This window comes from Choloepus didactylus, chromosome 21 (assembly GCF_015220235.1).
Source record: "Choloepus didactylus isolate mChoDid1 chromosome 21, mChoDid1.pri, whole genome shotgun sequence".
Taxonomy (NCBI): domain Eukaryota; kingdom Metazoa; phylum Chordata; class Mammalia; order Pilosa; family Megalonychidae; genus Choloepus; species Choloepus didactylus.
The window spans coordinates 3,929,323-3,952,070 of record NC_051327.1 but is presented as its reverse complement, the minus strand read 5'-3'; the positions used below and the strand labels follow the sequence as shown (position 1 = coordinate 3,952,070).

The 22,748-nt window shown below is 38.9% G+C and overlaps 1 protein-coding gene across 1 annotated transcript in view; it reads left to right on the top strand.

Annotated features, from left to right (window-relative positions):
* The window catches only part of LOC119517065 (cytochrome b-c1 complex subunit 2, mitochondrial), a 72,890-nt gene that overhangs the window by 14,430 nt on the left and 35,712 nt on the right, over nt 1-22,748 (top strand). The window contains exon 7 of the mRNA XM_037813552.1: nt 15,840-15,937. Coding sequence (XP_037669480.1) covers nt 15,840-15,937 — 98 coding nt within the window. The remainder of the gene's footprint in view (nt 1-15,839; nt 15,938-22,748) is intronic.

The window sequence follows — 22,748 nt, the reverse complement described above, 5'->3', positions numbered from 1 at the left end:
CCGGCATTGTGGGATGGAGAACATCTTCTTGACCAAAAGGGGGATGTGAAAGGAAATGAAATAAGCTTCAGTGGCAGAGAGATTCCAAAAGGAGCCAAGTCCAAAAGTGACCTGGTGGGCACTCTTACGCACAATTTAGACAACCCTTTTTAGGTTCTAAAGAATTGAGATAGCTGGTGGTGGATACCTGAAACTATCAAACTACAACCCAAAACCCATGAATCTCGAAGACAATTGTATAAAAATGTAGCTTGTGAAGGGTGACAGTGGGATTGGGAAAGCCATAAGGACCACACTCCACTTTGTCTAGTTTATGGATGGATGAGTAGAAAAATAGGGGAAGGAAACAAACAAACAAACAGAGAAAGGTACCCAGTGTTCTTTTTTACTTCAATTGCTCTTTTTCACTTTAATTATTATTCTTGTTATTTTTGTGTGTGTGCTAATGAAGGTGTCAGGGATTGATTTAGGTGATGAATGTACAACTATGTAATGGTACTGTGAACAATCGAATGTACAATTTGTTTTGTATGACTGCGTGGTATGTGAATATATCTCAATAAAATGAAGATTAAAAAAAAAATGAGTGTAGGTTTGCTGTTTGAGGTGAAGGGAAATTTCTCGTAATGGATGGTGGGAAGGTGATAGCATTACAACATTCTAAATGTGATTAATCCCACTAATGAAAGGCTAGGGAGGGGGTGGAATGGGAAGATTTAGGCTGTATATATGTTTCCACAATTAAGGAAAAAAAAAAGTCTAAATAGATGACAATTGAATGCCAAGGATGACCCTGAATGGGATCTGAGGATGGAGGACAGGAGGCTCAAAGGGACACAGTTGAGACATAAGGAAAAGGAAATATAGAATGTAAGCTTTGTATCATTGTTGAATCTCTTGTACTTCTTAGCTGCGCTTAATGGGATTGCATAAAAGAATGTTCTTGTTCATGGGAATTGTATATGTGAATTATAGTGTTTGTTCAAGGATGTGTGCAGCTAGCTCTCATATGTTCAGAAGACAGAGCAACAGATGATGGATGATAGATAGGGAGAGAGGGAGGGAGGGAGGGAGGGAAAGAAATAGCGGTGTGACAACATGTTAAAGTTAGTGGATTGGGGTATTGGTGGGGATCAGGGAATGCTGGAGTTCTGTGTATGGGGTTTGTATTGTTTTTGCAACTGTTCCTATAACTTTGAATTTATTTCTAAATAAAATGTTAAAAAAAGAAGAAGAAGAAGAAGAAGGCCCCCCTGTCCTCCCCAGCACCAGACCCCACCGGGATCCACCTCAGGGCTGAGTGTAGGCACCTCGCAGTATAATAAGGTCTCCGTATGTGGCCAACACAAGTCTGTTGGTTCCCAAGTTCCATCATGGGAACTCCTGGCTGCCAGACTGGTTATCTCCCCACATTTTGTCTATCCATTCATCTGTTGATGGATACTTGAGTTGCACCTTCTTTTTGGCAATTGTCAAAAATAGTTGCTATGAACATTGGTTTGGAAATGTCTGTTAGAACCCAGAAGTGGGATTGCTGGGTCATATGGTAATTCTGTATTTAACTTTCTGAGGAAACTCCAAACTGTTTCCACAGTGACTGTACCATTTTACATTCTTTCCAGCAATGTATGAGGGTTCCCATTTCTCCATGTCCTCTCTAACTCTTGTTATTTTCCTCTTTTTAAAATAGTAGCCATTCTAGTAGGCATGAAATGGTATGTCACTGTGATTCTGATTTGCATTTCCTTCACAGCTAATGATGTTGAGAATCTTTTCATGTGCTTATTGACCATTTGTATATCTTCTTTGGAAAAGTGTTTTTAAAGTCCTTTGCCATATTTTATTTGGGTTGTGTTTTTTTCTTGTGGCGTTTTAGCAGTTTTTTGTATACTGACAATATTAAACCTTTATCAGATATTTGGTTTCCAGATATTTTTTTCTGATTCCATAGGTTATCTTTTTACTTTCTTATAGTTACCTTTGATATACAAAAGGTTTTAGTTTTGTTGAAGTCCATTTTATCTGTTTTTTTCTTTTGTTTCTTGTGCTTTTGGTATCGTAACTAAAAAGTCATTATGAAATCCAAAATCATCATTATTCATTCCCCCATGTTTCATTCTAGGAATTTCATGGATTTAGCTCTTATGGATAAGTGCTTGATACTTCTGAGTCAGTTTTTTTTTTTTTTTAATTGAGTTTGTTCAGATATCATACAACTATCCAAAGATCCAAAGTATACAATCCGTTGCCCACGGCACAACCATACAGCTGTGCATCCATCAACGCAATTTTTAGAACATTTTCACTACTCCAGAAAAGAAACAAAGACAAAAGAAGGAAACTCACATCCTCCCATACCCTTAACCACGCCCCCCTCCGTTATTGATTCATAGTTTTGGTATAGTACATTTGTTACTGTTGATGAGAGAATGTTGAAATACTACTAACTGTAGCATATAGTTTGCAATAGGTATATATTTTTTCCCTAATGCCTCTCTATTATTAACTTGTAGTTATAGTGACATACATTTATTCTAGTTTGTGAGAGAGATTTCTAATATTTGTATAATCACAGACATTGTCCACCACAAGATTCACTGTTTATACATTCCCATCTTTTACCTCCAACTTTCCTTCTGGTGACATGCATGACTCTGAGCTTACCCTTTCCACCACCTTCACACACCTTTTAGCACTGTTAGTTATTCTCATTACATGCTACCATCACCCCTGTCCATTTCCAAATATTTAAGTTCACCCTAGTTGAACATTCTGCTCATAATAAGCAGCCACTCCCCATTCTTTAGCCTCATTCTATATCCTGATAACTTATATTTCATGTCTGTGAGTTTACATATTATAATTAGTTCATATCAGTGAGACCCTGCAATATTTGCCTTTATGTATCTGTCTTATTTCACTCAATATAGTGCCCTCAAGGTTTCTTCATCAACCCATTTCTTTTAAATTGGTTTTGTTCAAACACTATGCATTCTGTCCTAAGTAAACAATCATTGGTTCCCCATATAGTCATGGATTTATGTATTGAGCACCATTGCCACTCTCTATATAAGAACATTTCTTCCACAAAGATGGAGGAAGAGTCAAAGAAGGCAGAGAGGCAAAAGAAAAAGGCAAGAGAATAAGAGAAAAACAAACAAAAAAAAAAACTTGATAGCTAGAAGGTGACAAAAGGAAAGATAGCATTAACCTAAAGTAGAATAAAGAGACAGCATCACCAATGCCAGAAGTCCCATACCCCCCCATTCCCCACCCCCCCATATGCATTTAGCTTTGTTATATTGCTTTTCTTACATTAAAGGAAGCATAATACAATGTTCCTGTTAATTCTAGCCTCTAGTTTGCATTGATTGTATTTTCCCCCCAATCCCACCATATTTTTAACACCTTGCAATGTTGACATTCATTTGTTCTAACTCATGTAAAAACATATTTGTAACTTTTATTACAATTGTTGAGCACCCTAGGTTTCCCGGAGTTACACAGTCTCAGTCTTTATCATTTGTCTTTTGTTCTGGTGTCCCATATGATCGCAGCCTTCCTCTTTGAACCATATTCACAGTCATCTTTGTTCAGTGTACTTACATTGCTGTGCTACTATCTCCCAAAATTGTTTTCCAAACCTCTCACTCCTGTCTTTTCCTTTCTGCTTGCAGTGCTTCCTTTAGTGTTTCCTGTAGAGCAGGTTTCTTGTTCACAAACTCTGTCATTGTCTGTTTGTCAGAGAATATTTTAAGCTTTCCCTCGTATCTGAAGGATAGTTTTGCCAGATATAGGATTCTTGGTTGGTGATTTTTCTCTTTCAGTATCTTAAATATATTACCCACTTCCTTCTTGCCTCCATGGTTTCTATCGGGAAATCTACGCATAGTCTTATCAAGCTTCCTTTGTATGTGATAGATCATTTCTCTCTTGCTGCTTTCAGGATTCTCTCTTTATCTTTGATGTTTGAAAATCTGAGTATTAAGTGTCTTGGCATAGGCCTGTTCAGATCTATTCTGTTTGGGGTACGCTGTGCTTCTTGGATCCGTAATTTTATGTCTTTCATAAGAGATGGTAAATTTTCATTGATTATTTCCTCTATTATTGCTTCTGCCTCTTTTCCCTTCTCTTCTCCTTCTCAGACACCAACGACATGTAAATTCTTGCTTTTCATTTTGTCTTTAAGTTCCCGGAGACGTTGCTAGTATTTTTCCATTCTTTTCTCTATCTGTTCTTTTGTGTGTAGGCTTTCAGGTGCCTTGTTCTCCAGTTCCTGAGTGTTTTCTTCTGCCTCTTTGGGTCTGCTGTTGTATGTTTCCAGTGTGTCTTTCATCCCTTGTGTTGTGCCTTTCATTTCCATAGATTCTGCCAGTTGGTTTTTTGAACTTTCAATTTCTACCTTATGTACGTCCTGTGTTTTCATTATACAGTTCAGCTCTTTCGCCATATCCTCCCTAAGCTTTTTGAATTGACTTATTATTAGTTGTTTCAATTCCTGCATCACAGTTGAAGTGCAAGTTTGTTCCCCTGACCGGGCCATAACCTCATTTTTCTTGGTGTAGGTTGCAGTTTTCTGTTGCCTAGGCATGGTTTCCTTGGTCACCCCAATCAGGCCTCCCCAGACCAAAATGGGCTAAGATCCCAGAAGGAAGAAATATTCAGTATCCGGTTTCCCTGAGGGTGTGTCTTAGAAAATTAGTACACCCTCTGATGCCTCCAGTCACTGTGCTTTTCTGCCCAGCAGGTAGCGCCTGTTGGCCTATAATTTTTGACTGGTGTAAGGAGGTGTGGCTCTTTTTCCCCAAGTTCTGAATGAAAGGCAGGTAGTAGAGCTGGGCCCCACCCCTTTCCTCTTAGAGAAGATTGATGCCCTAGCGGGAGGTCATTAGCATTTCAGTGGTCTCTCTCTGCCTGTGCTATACCCTTGTGTGGGTCACAGAACTGGGAACTGAAAATGGCTGAGGCTTTCTCCACTGAGTCAAAAAAGGAACAGAGCTAGTCCAAGGCGACCCTTCGGCTCTCTAAGGTCAGTTGTCACCCAAAACCTCTGTCTACTTGTTGGGGATTCGTACCTCGTAGTGAGCAGTTCACACTTGCTAATTAAAACCCCAGTTGGAGCTCAGCTGAGCTTTATTTGCTTGCTGGGAGAAAGCTTCTCTCTGGCACCACAAAGCTTTATAGCTCAGGCTGTGGGGGAGGGGTCTCCTGATTTGGATCTGCAGTTTTTACTTACAGATTTTATGCTGTGATCTTGGGCATTCCTCCCAGTTCAGGTTGGTGTATGATGAGTGGATGGTCACATTTGTCTCCCTGCAGTTATTCCGGATTATTTACTAGTTGTTACTGGTTTTTTTTAGTTGTTCCAGGGGGGCTACTTAGCTTCCACTCCTCTCTATGCTGCCATCTTAGATCTCTCAAGTCAGTTTTGTATATTGTGTGAGGTAGTGGTCCAACTTCATTCCTTTGCAAGCATATATCCAATTTTCACATCACCATACGTTGAAGAGATTATTTGTGATGGTTAAGTTCATGTGTCCAACTTGGCCAGGTTATGGTTTCCAGTTGTTTGGTCAAGCAAGCACTGGTTGAATTGTTACTGTGAAGATATTTCATGGTTTTAAATCTTCAATAAGTTGATCTCTTGTTACAATCAACTGAGGAGTGTGCTTTCAACAATAGAAGTCTCATCCAATTAGTTGAAGGCCATAAAAGGAGAAGTGGTATTTCAGCAGTCAGAAGGGAGAATTTAGACTTGCCCATCCTCACAGTTATGTGAGACACTTCCTATTTAAAAAAATCATATTTATATAATACACATATTTCCTGTTGGTTCTGTTTCCCTAGAAAACTCTGATTACCTTCTTTCCCACAATCAAAGTGATGATAACCCTTATCAGATTTCAGTTGGCCATAAATGTATGGGTTTTTATATGAACTCTTCTTCTGTTGGTGTGTGTGGGTGTGTGTGGGTGTGTGTGTGTGTGTGTGTTACAAACATACTTGTGCCGGTAACCATGCTGATTTGATTATTGTTGCTTTGTAGTAAGTTTTAAAATCGAGAGGTGTTACTCCTCCAACTATGGCCTGCTTTTTCAAAATGGTTTTGGCTGTTTGGTGCTCCTTCCCTTTTTCCCCCGTATGAATTTGATCATTGGCTTTTCCATTTCTGCCAAGAAGGCTTTTGAAATTTTGATTAGGATTGCACTGAATCTGTAAATCACTTTGGATGGTATTTTAGTTTCCTTGGCTGATCAAGCAAATATGATGCAATGGATTGTCTTAAATAATGGAAATTTAATGGCTCAAAGTTTTGTGGTTAGGAAAAAAAGTCCAAATCAAGGTATCATCAAGGTGATGTTTTGTCCCTGAAGACTGTGTTGTTCTGGGGCTGACTGTTCGTGTTCCTTGGTCCTTAGCTTGTCACATGGCAAGGCACATGGCAGCATCTTCTGGTCTCTCCCTTCTCTTCTTGGTTCCATTGGTGTTCAGCTTGTGGCTGCTTCCCTTGTGGCTTTCTCTCTCTGTCTGAATTCCATTCAGCTTATAAACGACTCCAGTAATAGAATTAAGACCCCATTCTGATTGAGGTGTGCCACGTCTTAACTGAAGTAACCTCATCAAAAGGAGCTACTCAGATGGGTTCACACCCATAGTAATGGATTATCTTTAAGAACATGTTTTTCTAGGGTACATAGACCTCCATACCACCACAGGTAGAATTGAAATCTTAATATTTAGTCTTCCAATTTATGAACACAAATGTCTTTCCATTTATTAGGAATTCTTTAATTACTTTTAGCAGGGTTTTAGTTTTCCATGTTTAAATTTATTCATAGATATTTGATTCTTTTAGTTGCTACTGTAAAATGAATTCTTTTCTTTATTTCTTTTTAGATTGCTCATTAGTGTATAAAAACACCACTGATTTTTGTGTGATCTTCCCTGCAACTTTCCTGAATTCATTTATTATCTCCAGTAGCTTTATTGTAGATTTTTCAGAGTTTTCTCTATACAGGATCTAAAAGTAAGGAAAGTTTTACTTCTTTCTTTCCAATTTAGATGCCTGTTTTTTCTTTTTGTTGCCTAATTGTTATGCCTAGAACATCCAGTACTTTATTGGATAGTAATAGTAACAGTGGTCATCCATGTCTTGTTCTCTATTTTAGAGGGAAAGCTTTCAGTCTTTCACCATTGAGTATGTTAGCCGTAGGTTTTTCGTAAATGGTGTTTGTCAGGTTGAGGAAGTTCCCTTCTCTTCCTCCACCTTTTTAGTGTTATTATCAAGAAGGGGTGCTGGAGAAGGAAAGCTAGAGGATAAAAACTGGGACTGTATACCTTAACGAAACCCAGAGTGGGTAATGATGGTGGTAAATTGTATAAATATAAGAGAGTCCTTAACATGAACTAGAACAAATGTATGCCAGTATTACAAGGTGTTAATAATAGTGTGTTATATGGGGAAAAATACAATTAATGTAAACTAAGGTCTACAGTTAACAGTAACATTGTAATATACTTTCATTAGTTGCAACAAAGGCACTTACAAAGTTAAATGTCAGTAATAGGAGGATATAAAGGGTATGGTAATTTTTTCTTTGGAAGAAATGAGAATGTTGTCATATTGACTGTAGTGGTGAATGCATAACTTTGCAATTATACCAAGAGCCATCAATTGTACACAGGATGGATTTTATGGTGTATGAATAAAACTGTTTAAAAAAAAAGAAGGGGTGCTGGATTTTGTCAAATCCTTTTCTGTATAAATTGAGATGCTCATTTGTGTTTCTTTCCTTTCTTCTATTAATGTGGTGTATTACGTTAATTTTCTTATTTTGAACTACCCTTGCATACGTGGGATAAATCCCACTTGATCATGGTGTGTAGTTCTTTTAAGGCACTATTGGATTTGGTTTGCTACTATTTTGTAGAGGATTTTTGCATCCATGTTTATATGGGATATTGTTGTGTAATTTTCTTTTCTTGTGGCATCTTTATGTGGCTTTGGTGTTACAGTGATACTGGCCTCAGAGAATGAGTTGGAAAGTGTTCCCTCCATTTCAGTTTTTTGGTAGAGTTTGACCAGTATTGGTGTTAGTTATTCTTCAAATGTTTGGTGCTCCCATGATCCATCTGGTCCACAGCTTTTCTTTGTTGGGAGATTTTTGATTACTGGTTCAGTCTGTTTACTTGCTATTGGTATGTTGAGATCTTCTGTAGTTTGTGTGTTTCTAGGAGTTTGTCCATTTCATCTAGGTTATCTAATTTGTTGGCATATAGTTGTTCATGGTATTCTCTTATTATCCTTTTTATTTCTTTGGGGTCAGTAGTAATGTCCCCGTTTTCATTTCTGATTTTAGTTATTTGTGTGTTTTTTGTTTTTTTGTTTTTGTTTTTGTTGATGCCAGTTTAGCTAAGGTTTTCCAATTTTATTGGTCTTTTCGAAGAATCAATTTTTGTTCTCATCACAGTTTATATCTTTATACGTTGCGTGTCCAAAACCATAGATTTATCATTAGTTTTCATTTTAGATCCTGTAGGAAACAAAAAGTGGAGTTACTTACCAAAAATACAATGTAATAGTACTGATACTGGCATTTATAATTACCCACATGGGAGATCTTTATTTCTTCATGGTACTTTGATCTACTGTCTAGTGTCTTCTCCTTTCAATTTGAAGAACTCCCTTTATCATTGCTTGTAGGGTAGGTCTAATGAGGAAGTCCCTTAGTTTTTGTTATCTCGGAATGTCTTAGTCTCTCATTTTTGAAAGCTAGTGTCACAGGATATAAAATTCTTGGTTGTCAATTATATTCTTTCAGTATTTTAAAATTTCATCCTGCTACCTTCCTGTCTCCATGGTTTCTGATGAGAAATTGGCACTTAATCTTAATGGGGCTCCATGGTACATGCTTCTCTCTTTCAGCTTTCAGTAGTCTCTCTTTGCCTTTAGCATTCAAGAATTTGATTATAATGTATCTGAGTGTGGTTATCTTCAAGTGTATCCTGTTTGGGTATCATCCTGTGTGGGGTTTGTCAGGCTGCTTTAATGTGAATATTCATATGATCCATTAAATTTATAAATTTTTCTGCCATTATTTTTTCAAATATTCCTGCTGCCCCCTTCTCTCTTTCTTTGTCTTGCACTCCCATAATGCACATAATATTACTGTGCTTGATACTGTCCCACAGATCTCTTAGGCTCTTTACTTCATTATTTTCTTTTTCTTCTCCTCAAACCTTAATTTCAGTTGTTTTATCTTTGAGTCTGATTCTTTGCTCTGCCACCTCCAGTTCTGCTGGTGAACTCTTTAGGGAAGTTTTTATTTCACTTATTGTGGTATTTAACTCCAATGTTTTTGTTTGGTTCTTTTTTATAATTTCTATCTCTTTATTTAGATTCTCACTTTGTTCATATATCATTTTTATGATATCCTTTAGTTCTCACTGTATGTTTTTGTTTAGCTCTTGGCATATTTTAGATCATTGTTTTGAAGTCTCTGTCTGGTATGTTCAAACTCTTGTTTTTTTCGTTGATGGTTTCTGATGTTTTATAGGCCATCATTTCCTGTTTCTTGTTTGTCTTGTAATCTTTGTTGTACTCTGTACATTTTAGCATTTTAATATCTTAATTCTGGAATTTAGTTGTTGAACTGTCTGATCCTTAAGTTTTTATCCAGCTAGTGATATGATGGCGATTTCCTTGAACATAAGAAGTTAAAAAACTAACCAACACAAAAAACACCTTGTTATGAAGTCAGTATTACTCAAAGAAATACACAAAATCAATGCACTCTCTATCAACATTCTAGCAGCCTGTTTTGCAAAAATGTAAAAACTGATCCTCAAATTTATATGGATTTATAAGGGGCCCTGGATAGCCAAAACAATTTTGAAAAAGAACAATGTGGTGTACTCATATTTCCCAATTCTACCTTGTACTACAAAACTACAGTAATCAAAACAGTGTGGTTCTGGCATAAAGAAGATAAATTAATCACTGGAACAGAATTGAAAGGCTAGAAGTAGACCCAAACATCTATGGCCAATTGATTTTTTGACATAGGTGCTAAATACATGCAGTGAGGAAAGAGTAGTCTCTTCTACAAATGGTACTGGGACAACTGGATATCTGTATGCAAAAAAATGAAGTAAGATCCCTAGCTTACACCATATGCAAAAATCAACTCAAAATGGATCAAGGACCTAAATATAGGAGCTGAAACTATAAAACTCTTAGAAAATAACTGCCGGTTTGGATGTACTATCCATCCCAAAATGCCATGTTCTTTGATGCAGTCTTGTAGGGGCAGATGTATTAGTGTTGATTAGGTTGGAATCCTTTGATTGAGTGTTTCCATGAAGTTTTGACTCAATCAAGTATGGGCGAGACCTTTGATTGGATAATTTCCGTGGAGGTGTTACCCCACCCATTCACTCAAGTCCTATAAAAGTGTTCACAGACAGCAGGAGATGCTGCAGCCAAGAGAGAAACTTTGAAGAACACACAGGAGCTGAGAGTGCCACATACCTTCCCAGCTAACAGAGGTTTTCCGGATGCCATTGGCCTTCTTTTGATGAAGGTATACTTATGTTGATCCCTTTATTTGGATGTTTTCATGGACTTCAGACTGTAGCTGTGTAACCAAATAAACCCCCTTTTAAAAGCCAATCCATTTCTGGCATTTTGCATAACAGCAGCATTAGCAAACTGGAACAATAACATAAGGGCAAATCTTCATGAGCTGGGATTTGGCATGGATTCTTAGGTATGATATCAAAAACGTGAGCAACAAATGAAACAATAGATAATTTCGATTTCATCAAAAGTAAAAACTTTTGTGCATCAAAGGAAATCATCAAGAAAGTGAAAAACACCATCTACAGAATGGGAGAAAATTGTTACAAACCACATACCAGATAAGGGCTTAATATCCAGAGTATATAAAGAACTTTTATAATGCAACAAAAAGAAAAACAGCTCAATTAAAAATGGGCAAGGACTCGAATAGACGTTTCTCCAAGGAAGATAAACAAATGGCCTATAAGCATCTGAGAAAATGTTCAACATCATTAGCCATTAATTAAGTGCAAATCCAAACCACAATGAAATATCACTTCACACCCAAAGGATGGCTATTATTAGAAAAACAGAAAATAAGTGTTGGAAAAGATGTGGAGAAATTGGAACTTTAGTGCGTTATTGGTGGGAATGTAAACTGATGCAACTGTTTTGGAAAACAATTTGTTGGTTCCTTGGAAAGTTAAGTATACAATTTCCGTATAACTCAGTAGTTTCACTTTTAGGTATATAACCAAAGAAAGTTAAAATAGGGTCTCAAATAGATACATGTACAGCAGTGTTTATAGCCACAGTATTCACAGTAGTCAGAAAGTAGAAACTACTCAAGTGTCCATCAGAAAACTGAATGGATAACAAAATGTGGTGCACACACACAATGAACTATTATTTAGCCATAAAAAAGAATACGGAGTGATATCATTATATGATACCATACGCCATTCCCTGAAAAAGCCTCCCCAGAGATTTAGTGAATAAAAGAACATATTTCTACTTGCTTAGAACTCTGGAGGACAGTAGAGACTAGAGAGGGATTCTAAAAATGCTGAATCAAAGGTACAGAAAAGTTTCAAAAAAATTCTGTCCCAGATGCCAATCCGTTCCCATTCCCTTTCCCCTCACTTGGTTCTGCATAGCTTGTTGTTTTTGGCCTCTTGGCATTTGCTGAACTTGATAGGGTTCTTTTAGGATTTGTAGACCAATTGAAGTCCTTATCTCTGATTTATCAGATCTACAGCTTCGTGGAGTACACTTTCTCTAACTAACCAGCAGGTGGCGTCCACGAGCCACCTGTTCTCCACAAGCCAGTTCTCCTCTGCTTAGCCTTTTTGGTGAGTGGGGGAGTGAGTCTTGTGGGGTCCAATTGGTGTACCAAGCTTGCGTGTGTAGTTGGTGTTGCCTGCCCTGTATGTGGGGCGTGTTTCTGGGCAGTCAGGGAGGGGGGGTGGCTCTAACAATCAAATCTCCCTGGTGATCCTAGAGTTTTAAAGCTGCTGCAATAGTCTAATCCTTCAGTTCAGTCCTGCCACAGTTTGTCTCTGCCACTGACCCACAAGTCCTTGGTATTGGCGTATGGCTCCTGAGACTTGCAAGTGGGCCCCTCTTCCAGGCTGTGCACCCCGGGTCCTCTGTTGAGTGATGACTGTGCTATGTCACCAGTGAGTGCCGTCCCGCCAGGGCGGTTCTGGGCTGCTGGGCTGTGTAGGGAGGCTCCCAGTCTGCTGAAATGATGGCTGAATGGGGCTTTGTTAATTCACACTGCTCCACCTTCCCAACTCTGGGACAATCAGCTGAGGTTGCAGGGAAGGCTAATGTCCACGCCCAGTTTTGTGGTGTGTGCCTGTTATTTGAAGCGCTTCCGTCCCACTGGGTTGTCTGGGGCAGGTCTGGGCTATGGGGCTGGCGACGGGCAGGAGTGTTTCCTGTCCACCAGGATGATGGCTGTGAGCAGACACCCCCCTTTTCTTGGGAAGTTGTGGTGTTTAGTGAATTTTCTCAGCCACTGGATTATTGCCTTTTGTCTCAGAGCTCTCTTAGTTCTGCTCTTGTCTTGACTTGCCCAAATTGCAAGTCTTTGAAGCTTTCTGTATTGGGCTTCTTAGAGTAATTGTTTTAGAAAAAGAAAAAAGGATTAAAAAAAAAAAAAAAAAAAAAAGGGCCCTCCTCAGAGATCTAATGGGTTATTGAAATGCTAAGAGACAAAGCAATCAGGGCCATTAAGGAAAGGTCCACAGGGCAGAGAGATCAGCTTTTCTTCAGGATTTGCATATGAGCCTGAGGGCCTGAGCTCTGCCCTTCCCCTTTCTATGTTCACCAGAACTCCAAAAATCCTCTGCTTTTATTTTGGAGTTTTTCGTGTTGTTTTTTTCTATGCCTGTCTCCTCTCTGCTGGGCTGGCTGCTCTCAGATTCTCTGGTGTCTGGTTACAGTCTATCTATGGTTGGAGTTTGGATCAGTAGAATGAGTTTCCGATAAGGGCTGCCACTGCAGTTCTCCCTTCTCCTTCCCGGAGCTGACAGCCCCTCCTCCCACGGGACTGAGCCTGGCAGGGAGGGGTGCGGGTCCCCAGGCCACAAAAACTTACAGATTTCGCTGATCTCAGCAGTTCCACGCTTTCATGAGTGTTGTATGAAGTATGCCCAAAGTCAGACTGCTCCGTGGTGTCCAGTCCACGCAGTTCCTGGCTTTCTACCTACTTTCCTGGAGGAGTAACTAAAACATACAGCTCACCAGTCCGCCATCTTGCCCCGCCCCCCCTGCATAGCTTGTGAGTCATACAGAGGCAGCACGGCCTGGGTCCCTCCCACCACAGACTGAGACTGTAGAGCAACTCATAGCAGCAAGTTAGAACTCCACACATATCCAGGCACAGGGACCTAAGTCCTCAGTGATCCAGGGTGAACACAAGCCACTGAGGAGTACTGCATACAGAAGGGCCCCCAGGGCAAAAAAAAAAAAAAAAAAAAAAAAAGAGAGAGAATGCAGTAGAAAGGCTGGTAAGAACTTGTGTGCCCTTCTTCAATCCAGTTTCAGTTGGCAAAATGGACTTTTCTGGATTGACCTATCTCTCTGGATTGACCCCATCTGGTTCCCTGGGGCAGGGTACCCTAATGGGGAAGAAACCAGAGACAGAAAAGCCTCACAGGTTAAAAAAAAAAAGTGGGGCGGGGGGTGTGTCTGTGTTGGGGATCAGACTGAACTATTTTAAGACAGGACAGCTCCCAGAACTAAAAAGTGTAAGGAAAATGGGGCACTCTGTTAAGCACGTGGGGTTATTCTGCTCCCTCTGTAACGGGGCCAGGGACCTGCTCTGAGAGCACAGGCCAGCTCCACACCAGTCTGCAGATGGGCTAGCGGGTGGTGAGCAGCCAGGGCATGGTGAGTTTTTCCTACTGTTTTTAAGTTGTATTTTCTTGATTTGGCACTCGTGCAGCTACTGCAAAACTTTTTAACTGTTCTTTAGAATTCTGAGGAAAATGGCTTCATCAGTTTTTGCTAGTTGTTCACAGATTCTGTGGGAGGGTGGAACCCAGGAATGTCTCATGCTGCCATCTTGGTCCCAGGGTTTCTTTTTTTTTTTTTTTATTAAATTCAGTTTTATTGAAATACATTCACACACCATACAATCATCCATGATATACAGTCCACTGTCCACAGTATGATAACATAGTTATGCGTTCATCACCACAATCTATCTCTGAACATTTTCCTTACATCAGAAAGAACCAGAACAAGAATAAAAAATAAAAGTGAAAAAAGAACACCCAAATCATCCCCCCATCCCACACCATTTGTCCTTTAGTTTTTATCCCCATTCCTCCACTCATCCATACACTAGATAAAGGGGGTGTGATCCACAAGGTCTTCACAATCACACTGTCACCCCTTGTAATCTACATTATTGTATAATTGTCTTCAGGAGTCCAGACTGCTGGGTTGGAGTTTGGTAGTTTCAGGTATTTACTTCTAGCTATTCCAATACATTAAAGCCTAAGAGGTGTTATCTATATAGTGCATAAGAATGTCCACCAGAGTGACCTCTCGACTCCATTTGAAATCTCTCAGCCACTGAAACTATTTCGTCTGATTTTGCATCCCCCTTTTGGTCAAGAAGATACTCTCAGTCCCACGATGCCAGGTCCACATTCACCCCCGGGAGTCATATTCTGCGTTGCCAGGGAGATTTACACCCCTGGGAGTCGGGTCCCACGCAGGGGGGAGGGCAGCGAGTTCACCTGTCGAGATGGCTCAGTTAGAGAGAGAGAGGGCCACATCTGAGGAACAAAGAGGTACTCAGAGGGAGACTCTTAGGCACCATTACATACAAGTTTAGACTCTCCTTTGTGGTAATGAGCTTCATAAGGGCAAGTCCCATGCTCGAGGGCTCAGCACATCAAACTGCCAGTCCCAGTGTTTGTGACGACATCAACACCAGTCCAGGTGAGGATGTCCAACACATCCGCACCTTCCCCCAGATCCTCGGGGCTGGGGAGGGGGAGGCTGTAAATATATTTTTTATTATCTGCCCAGGGTTTCTTTTTGAAGTGAAGAAAATGTTCTAAAATTGACTGGTGATACTTGCATAACTTTTATGAATATACTAAAAAACATCGAATTGTATACTTGAAAGGCTAAACTGTATAACATGAGAATTTTAGCTCGATAAAGCTGTTTAAAAAATAAACTGAGAAACATACTTGAAGAAAGGCAGAAAGCAGGGACATTGATTGCCAGGACACAAATGAGGAGTCCAGTTTGACAGTAGCACCTAACTCCTGAGAGCTGATATGAGTAAGACTGACACTTTTTTATCTCCTCTTATTCTGGCAATTTCCTTATTAGCTAGAGAGAGAATCTAGAATTAAGATTCAGATGAAATACCTTGTCTAAGTTACTTGGCAAGTTGGTGGCAGAATGGTAACTAGATTCAGACTTCCTGAACCCAGGCCCTTATACTTTCCAGATGATACCAGGTCAGATAAAGTTGAAGAGGAATGTTTAGGTGGACTCAGGCATGTTTAGCTTGACTGAGGTATGTAGAAGTTTCTGCCATATAATAATCTCTTATCTTTCTTAGCATGTTCAACTGGCAGAATTTTAAAAGTTGCTAGAGGTTAAACAATAATACCTTTCAAATCCTTCTAATGCCTGAATTCCATAAGATGACCAAAGATAAAAAGTTTTGTTGCTTTCTGGGTTTTCAAGTGTTGTTGTCTTTTCTTAAATTTTATTTTAGTAACTGCTTTTTATCTTACAGGTATCATTGAAAATTTACATGCTGCAGCTTACCAGAATGCCTTGGCTAATTCCTTATATTGTCCTGATTATAGGATTGGAAAAGTGACACCAGAAGAGGTACTCATAATACACTGCAATTTTTTTTTTTTTTTTTTTTTGGCTTTTATAAAAGGGGGTTTATTTGGTTACACAGTTACAGTCTTAAGGCTATTAAGTGTTGGGTGCCTTCACTGGAGAATGGCCAATGGCATCCCAAAAACCTCTGTTAGCTGGGAAGGCACATGGCTGGCATCTGCTCCAAAGTTCTGGTTTCAAAATGGCTTTCTCCCAGGACGTTCCTCTCTAGGCTTCAGCTTCTCTCCAAACTGTCACTCTCAGTTGTTCTTGGGGCGTTTGTCCTCTCTTAGCTTTTCTGGAGCAAAAGTCTGCTTTCAACGGCCATCTTCAAACTGTCTCTCATCTGCTGCCTCTGTGCTTTCTTCAAAGTGTCCCTCTTGGCTATATCAGCTTGCTCCTTCTGTCTGATTTTATATAGTGCTCCAGTAATTTAATTCAGACCCACCCTGAATGGGTGGGCCAATACCTCCATGGAAATTATCCAATCAGAGTCATCACCCACAGTTGGGTGGGGCGCATCTCCACGGAAACACTCAAAGAATTACAATCTAATTAACACTGATAGGTCTGCCCACCCAAGATTACATCAAAGATAATAGCGTTTGGGGGGACATAATATGTTCAAACTGGCACAACTGTCTTTTGGTGAAAGAAAAGGATTCTGGATTTTATATACTTTGGGGTTAGTCAACTAACTTTAAATGTCATATATACATATATACATACATACATATATACATACATACATATATACATATATATATATGTATATATATATATTTTTTTTTTTTTTGGTTTTACTGACTGATTTTACCAAATATTTTAGAAGAAAATAACAGTAATTTTACATCTTCCAGAAAATGTGAAGAAGAAAACACTTCCCAATTCACTTTACAAGGCTGGCATTACTTTGATTCCCAGTAAATGTCATATATTTTAATGTGGCCCTCCCTCACGTGACAGGTATACAGTTGTCACCTCTATGCGGGATCCATAACTACTAAATGTTTTTTTTTTCTTAATTCATTTTATTGAGATATATTCACATACCACGCAGTCATACAAAACAAATCTTACATTCGATTGTTCACAGTACCATTACATAGTTGTACATTCATCACCAAAATCAATCCCTGACACCTTCATTACCACACACACAAAAATAACAAAAATAATAATTAAAGCGGAAAAGAGCAATTAAAGTAAAAAAGAACACTGGGTGCCTTTGTCTGTTTGTTTGTTTCCTTCCCCTATTTTTCTACTCATCCATCCTTAAACTAGACAAAGGGGAGTGTGGTCCTTATGGCTTTCCCAATCCCATTGTCACCCCTCATAAGCTACATTTTTATGCAATTGTCTTCAAGATTCATGGATTCTGGGTTGTAGTTTGATAGTTTCAGGTATCCACCACCAGCTACCCCAATTCATTAGAACCTAAAAAGGGTTGTCTGTATTGTGCGTAAGAGTGCCCACCAGAGTGACCTCTGCTCCTTTTGGAATCTCTCTGCCACTGAAATTTATTTCATTTCCATTCACATCCCCCTTTTGGTCAAGATGATGTTCTCCATCCCACGATGCTAGGTCTACATTCCTCCCCGGGAGTCATATTCCACATTGCCAGGGAGATTCACTCCCCTGGGTGTCAGATCCCACATAGAGGGGAGGGCAGTGATTACACCTGCCAAGTTGGCTTAGCTAGAGAGAGAGGGCCACATCTGAGCAGCAAAGAGGCATTCGGGAGGAGGCTCTTAGGCACAACTATAGGCAGGCTTAGCCTCTCCTTTGCAGCAACAGTCTTCCCAAGGGCAAATCCTGTGGTAGAGGGCTCAACCCATCAAACCACCAGTCCCCTATGTCTGTGGGCAACACACATTGCAATTTAAAATGTACTTGTTTTCACATTAAATTGAACTTTCGTCTACCATTTTCAGATGTTTACAAATACTTTTTTCTCTTCTAATGGAACTTATAAAACTTCAGTTTGCTTGGTTTTTGTTTGTTTTTTCCAGCTTGCCTTTTTTTTCCTGTAAATTTATAATTTTGAAATGATTTCAAACATACAAGGCAGTTGCAAAAAGTATATAAAACCCATACAGAGAACTCCAGCATAAGTTTTGCCACATTTGTCCAGCTTGCTTTTTAATTAAAATTCTATCTGTGCACTTATTATATATCTTCTAACTAAAATGAAAACCAAAAATCATTTTTATTACAAAAAGTATACTTAGAAAAATTGAGACAAAAAAGATGAGCAAAATGAAGGAAAAGAGAGAACATCTCACACATACAAAGGCATTCAATGTTAATATTTTGGTGTATTTTCTTCTAGGCCCTTTTCTGTGTATATGTGTCTTTTTAAAACAATTTAGATTTTTAAATATCATAATAGATCCTTTGACCAAAATCTTCTTCCTTTAACCCCTTTGCGTAGGAATGAACCCCACTTCTTTTCCTTCCATCTTATCATCATCACACTAAGTTACTTGCTCATTGACCTTCAACAGCATACTGGCTTCACTTCCTATTTCTCTCAATGTTTTCTTTTTTTATTAGAGAATTCTTGTTGGTTTACAGAACAATCATGCATAAAATACAGAATTGCCATTTACCACCCTTACCTCACATTTTTTGTTGTGAACTTTAACATATATACATAACACTGATAACTTTCAAAGTACAATTTAACAGCTATTAGAGAGCAAATTTTAAAGAATGTCATGGGTCACAGTCCCAGAACTTCAACTATTTCTATTATTGTAAAACATAACATACATACATAAAGGTGTTAACTTTCAATGTACAGCTCAACAGTTATATAGGTAATTTCAAAAACTGTATGGGTTACGGTTCCACATTTTCAGTTCTTTCCTTATTATGCAATATAGGGTATATACAGAAAGGTGAAGACTTTCAAAGCACAGTTCAACAAATAGCTACAGAGCAAATTTCAAAGGATGTTACAGGTTACAGTTCCACCATGTTATTTACCTCTTTCCAGCTATTCCAGCATCCCAGCATCTGTTATATATATATATATATATACATACACATACATATATGTATATATATATATTCATATAAAGTTTCACTATTCATAAACCTTTGTTAAATCTTATCTTTTTTGTTGCTATCCCTTCCTCTCTTTCTCCATCTTCAGGGGTGTGAGCACCCTAACTTGTTCATTGAAAGGAGGTGTCGACAGTATGGGGAAGGGGGGCTGCAGCTGATTGTTGTTCTTAAAGAGGCTGTTGCCTCTGGTTTTAAGACTTGTCTGGCATAGAAACATTCTGGTGGATTTAAGATTCTGAGAGAGAAAACTTAGTGAGTGAATCTTTTGTAGAATCTCAGGTAGGGGCCTAGGTATCTGTGGACTACTGTTGGTAATGGCATGGCATACTGTGGCTATTTGGAATGTCTAGCTGGAGCTGGAATAAGAGAAACCTCCTGGATAGTCTCTCAACTCTATTTGGGATCTCTCAGCCACTGTGACCTCAGCATGTTGACTTTCTTTTTCCCCCTTTTTGTCAAGTAGGCATTTTCAATCCCTTGCTGCCAGGACCAGGTTCATTCCTGGGAGTAATGTGTCACGTCGCCAGAGAGATTCATTCCCCTGAGAGTCATGTCCCTTGTAGGGGGAAGGTTAATGAATTTATTTGCTGAGTTGGGCTTACAGAGAGAACAGCCACATCTGAGAAACAAAAGAAGTTCCCAGGAGGTGCCTCCTAGGCATAACTATAGGAGGATTCAGCTTCCCATTTACGACCCTAAATTTCACAAGAGCAAGCCTCAGGTTGAGGGCTTGATTTATGAAGAAGTGGGTTCCTAACTTCACTTTTATATATTCTGTCACAAGATAAATGGTCAGTTTCTTACATTATCTTAACTTAGTTGTACAATCATCATCACTCTCAACCTAAACAATTATCATAACTTAATACATCCTGTTGTGAGAAACAAGCACTATTCCTAAAAGGAATAAACGCTCACCCAATTGTGGAGAAGAAAAGAATTTATTCACAATCTTGCAAGAACGGGCGCCCAACCAAAATGTGGGGGTTGGCGCCCAGAACAATAGACCCAGCAGTATTTATTCCCTACACCTAACTGCAAGTCCCTCCCCTGTTTCTCCATTGGCTGGAGACTCCAGAGGTTACATTCTATTCAACAAGCCTAACTAGCCCAGCAGATTTGAAACATGCAGCCCGCCCAAATTGGAAACATTTGAAATATGTTTCCCATGCAAATTTGCAACATTAGGGACCGTTGGAACAAATCTCCATCCCTGACTATAATGGTTATGCCCAGGCCTCTTTAGAGCCAGTCTGGCCTAGTTTGGTAACAAGTTATGAGGCTATTTTGGGAACTTCTACCCTGAGTCTCCACCTTGCAAAGATAGTAGATAGTGGGTGGATAAGCAGGGGGACTGACTGTGGATTACAGTTGGTCTTTTTAACCTTCTGCCAATTTCTTAACTGCCCCACCCTGCAAGGCACACCTATTCTGTGTGAAAGCTAAACTTAATTTCATTCTCACACTATAGCTCTTATTAGCTGCTAATTATTCATCCCTAGTATTAACATAGTGTTGGTAAGATATTCTTATTAAATGTAGTCTTTAATATGTAATGAATAGTTTTTCCATATACCCTCTGTTGTTAACCCTCTGCACCAGTGTCATACCTTATAAGCATATCATACTAACACTTATTTAGGTTTCTAGTGCTACTATGGGTTACGTGCCTTTAAACAACCATTTATGAACATGTTCACCTTCATTGTGTCAGTGACACTTATAATCCCATTAACAAACCGTAGTCACACCTGACTATTACAATACCATTACATTCACCGTCATTCTCATATCTGTACATACTAGATTGTCATTCCCCCTTCACTAGCTTCCGTCTATATCTACATCCCCTGTATTCTACATTATAAGGCACTTATTTTACATTTTTCACAGAGTTCACATTAGTGGTAACATACAGTATCTCTCTTTTTGTATCTGACTTATTTCACTCAGCTTGTGTCTTCAAGGTTCATCCACGTTTCATATGTTTTCACATTCCTTCTTATTGTTGCATAGTATTCCATCGTGTGTATGTACCACATTTTGTTTATCTGCTCTTCTCTCAAAGGACATTGTATTGTTTCCATCTCTTGGCAATTGTGAACAATGTTGCTATGAACATCGATATGCAAATATGTTTGTTTCACTGCTTTCCTATCTCTGGGTATATACCGAGAAGTGAAATTGCTGAATCGTAGGGTAACTCGGTATCTAGTTTTCAGAGCAACCACCAAACTGTCTTCCAGAGTGGCTGTACCATTATAGAGTCCCACCAGCAATGAATAAGAGTTCTCATTTCTCCACATCCTCCCCAGCATTTGTAGTTTCCTGTTTGTTTAATTGGATTCTTATTGGTGTGAGATGATATCTCATTGTGGTCTTGATTTGCATTTCCTAATAGCTAGTAAAGATGAACATTTTTTCATGTGTTTTTTAGTCAGTTGTATTTCCCCTTCGGAGAATTGTCTTTTCATATCTTTTGTCCATTTTATAATTGGGCTGTTTGTACTATTGTCGTTGAGTTGTACGATTTCTTCATACATGCAAGATATCAGTCTCCTATCAGATACATGGCTTCTAAATGTTTTCTCCCATTGTGTTGGCTGCCTCTACCTTTTTGACAAATTCCTTTGAGGTATAGAAGCTTTTGATTTTGAGGAGTTCCCATTTATCTGTTTTTTCGTTGTTGCTTGTGCTTTAGGTGTAAAGTTAAAAAGCGACTTCCTAATACTAGGGCTTGAAGATGTTTCCCTGCATTATCTTCTAGGAGTTTTATGGTACTTTGAGTTAACTTTTGTACAGGATGTGAGGTCGGGGGCCTCTTTCATTCATTTGGATATGGATATCCACTTCTCCCAGCCCCATTTGTGGAAGAGACTGTTCTGTCCCAGTTCAGTGGAATTTGGGGGCCTTATCAAAAATCAGTTGACCATATGTCTGGGGTTTTAGTTCCGAATTCTCAGTGCAATTCCGTTGATCAATATGTCTTGTCTTTCTGCCAATACCATGCTGCTTTGACTACTGTTGCTTTATAATAGGCTTCAAAGTCAAGAAGTTTAAGTCCTCCCACTTCATTTTTCTTTTTAGAGTGTTTTTAGCAATTCGAGGCCCCTTTCCCTTCTAAATAAATTTGATAACTAGCTTTTCCAAGTCTGCAAAGTAGGTTGCTGGAATTTTGATTGGAATTGCATTGACTCAGTAGATCAGTTGGGTTATGTTGACTTCTTAACAACATTTATCCTTGCTATCCATGAACACGGAATATCTTTCTATCTCCTTATGTCTTCTTTCAGTAAAGTTATGTAATTTTCTTTGTAGAGGTCTTTTTACATCCTTCATTAAGTTTATTCCTAGGTACTTGATTTTTTTTTTAATTGCTATTGTGATTGGAATCTTTTTCTTGAGTCTCTCTTCAGTTAGGTCATTTCTAGGGTATAGGAACATTACTGACTTTTGTGCATTAATCTTGTATCCCAACACTTGGCTGAATTTGTTAGCTGAAATAGCTGTGTCATCGATTTCTCAGGATTTTCCAAATATAAGATCATATCATCTGCAAATAATGACAGTTTTACTTCTTCCTTTCCAATTTGGATGCCTTTTATTTTTTTGTCTTGCCTGATTGCTCTGGCTAGAACTTCTGGCACAATGTTGTGGCATCCTTGTCTCATTCCTGAACGTAGAGGGAAGGCTTTCAGTTTCTTGCAATTGAGTACTGTGCTGGCTGTGGGTTTTTCCTAAT